This window comes from Arachis duranensis, chromosome 5 (assembly GCF_000817695.3).
Source record: "Arachis duranensis cultivar V14167 chromosome 5, aradu.V14167.gnm2.J7QH, whole genome shotgun sequence".
In the NCBI taxonomy this organism is placed as follows: domain Eukaryota; kingdom Viridiplantae; phylum Streptophyta; class Magnoliopsida; order Fabales; family Fabaceae; genus Arachis; species Arachis duranensis.
The window spans coordinates 54,538,050-54,539,451 of record NC_029776.3 but is presented as its reverse complement, the minus strand read 5'-3'; the positions used below and the strand labels follow the sequence as shown (position 1 = coordinate 54,539,451).

Sequence of the window (1,402 nt, the reverse complement as noted above, 5' to 3'; positions counted from 1 at the left end):
TAATATTAAAATATTAGAAAAAATATTTTAACTATGGTAATGCATTGCACGTTAATGATTTTAACAAATAAAATATTAAAATAAATAAATATGTAAATATTATTATTAATGGTTTACATATATTTTATAAATAAATATGTTAATATTTATTTATTAATAAATGAATATTTATAACTCATTTAACAAATATATTTTTGTTGATGCAGCCTAACAGGAATTTGTTGGTGCATAAACTGGATCCGCCACAGACGTGAAATCTGATCGTGGAGAACTACTTACACGCCACGTCTCTAGAATTGGAGTCATAAGAGGATTTCACCCCATGTTAGCTGCTCTGGTTGAAAGGTGGAGGCCTGAAACCCACACCTTTGTATTGTCGATCGGTGAGGTTACAGTGACATTAGAGGATGTCGCTCATATATTCGGTCTACCCATTGATGGAGAGCTTGTCAATGGATGGACAGATAGTAGTAGCAAGTTCGTTCAAAGTCAGGGCATAGCAATATCCGGTCGTGAGCTATCAGTCAGTCATAATGCGAAGTCCTATATAATGCTAGGTTGGGTTCGACGTATCAGAGACGCAGAGCCGTTGCACACTGAGGAGTCCATCAGGAGATACGTCAGATGTCAGATCTTCTGTTTGTTAGGGTCGACCCTATTCACGGACAAGTCGACCGCATATGCCCATGCGAAATATCTACCATTGCTTTGCGATTTCAACCGGATCCATACTTATAGTTGGGGGTCAACATGTCTCGCACATTTTTACAGAGCACTATGTCGTGCATCACAATATGATACAAAGGAGATGGATGGCCCTCTGAATCTGTTGTTTGTTTGGGCATGGGAGCGAATGCCATGTCTTGCTCCCGTACCGAGACAAACGCTTCCACCGGCCGAGATACCAGTTGCCAGGAGGTAATAAGTCTTATTTTAGTTATGTGTTATATTCATGATGCATGTTTGACATATGATGAGTTATTTAAATTTTTTAAATTAACAATGTTCAGGTGGAGTCATTCGGAACGGACCACAGCGTGGTCATCGAAGACCGTTGAGACATTCAGGCATGATATAGATTACATGTAGAAGGTAAATAGTTATGGTTCTTCTGATCCATTTTTTGAACCATTATTGTTAGGGTTCTAATATACCAATAATACTGTGGCAGTTTGAGTGGCGGCCATATGACAGATTGATCCTCCCGGACGAGTTGCAGCCCCATCTTGAGGTGTGTGACATCGTTGCTCCGTTGTTGTCGTTCGAGTGTGTCGAGTGGCACCCTATGGACCGAGTGATGTGTCAGTTTGGATATGTACAACCTCCTCTGCGGGCACCAAGGGATATTCCACTTGACCAGCATTGCATCGTTCTACGCGGAGTGCAGCTTCATGACTGGACA

At 40.8% G+C, this 1,402-nt stretch overlaps 1 protein-coding gene across 1 annotated transcript; it reads left to right on the top strand.

Annotated features, from left to right (window-relative positions):
- The first annotated feature begins 322 nt into the window (after positions 1-322).
- LOC110281529 (serine/threonine-protein phosphatase 7 long form homolog) lies at positions 323-1,089 on the top strand. The gene is made up of 2 exons (XM_021143853.1): positions 323-918; positions 1,011-1,089. Exons 1-2 carry the CDS (start codon positions 323-325, stop codon positions 1,087-1,089), a joined length of 675 nt encoding a protein of 224 aa, XP_020999512.1.
- Positions 1,090-1,402: the final 313 nt, after the last annotated feature.

What these genes read in the sequence shown, in the direction of transcription:
- LOC110281529 (XM_021143853.1), top strand. Translation starts at nt 323, where the DNA reads ATGTTAGCTGCTCTGGTTGAAAGGTGGAGGCCTGAAACCCACACCTTT. An exon ending in GAGATACCAGTTGCCAGGAG is followed by an intron (nt 919 to 1,010) that starts GTAATAAGTCTT and finishes AACAATGTTCAG; the next exon opens with GTGGAGTCATTCGGAACGGA.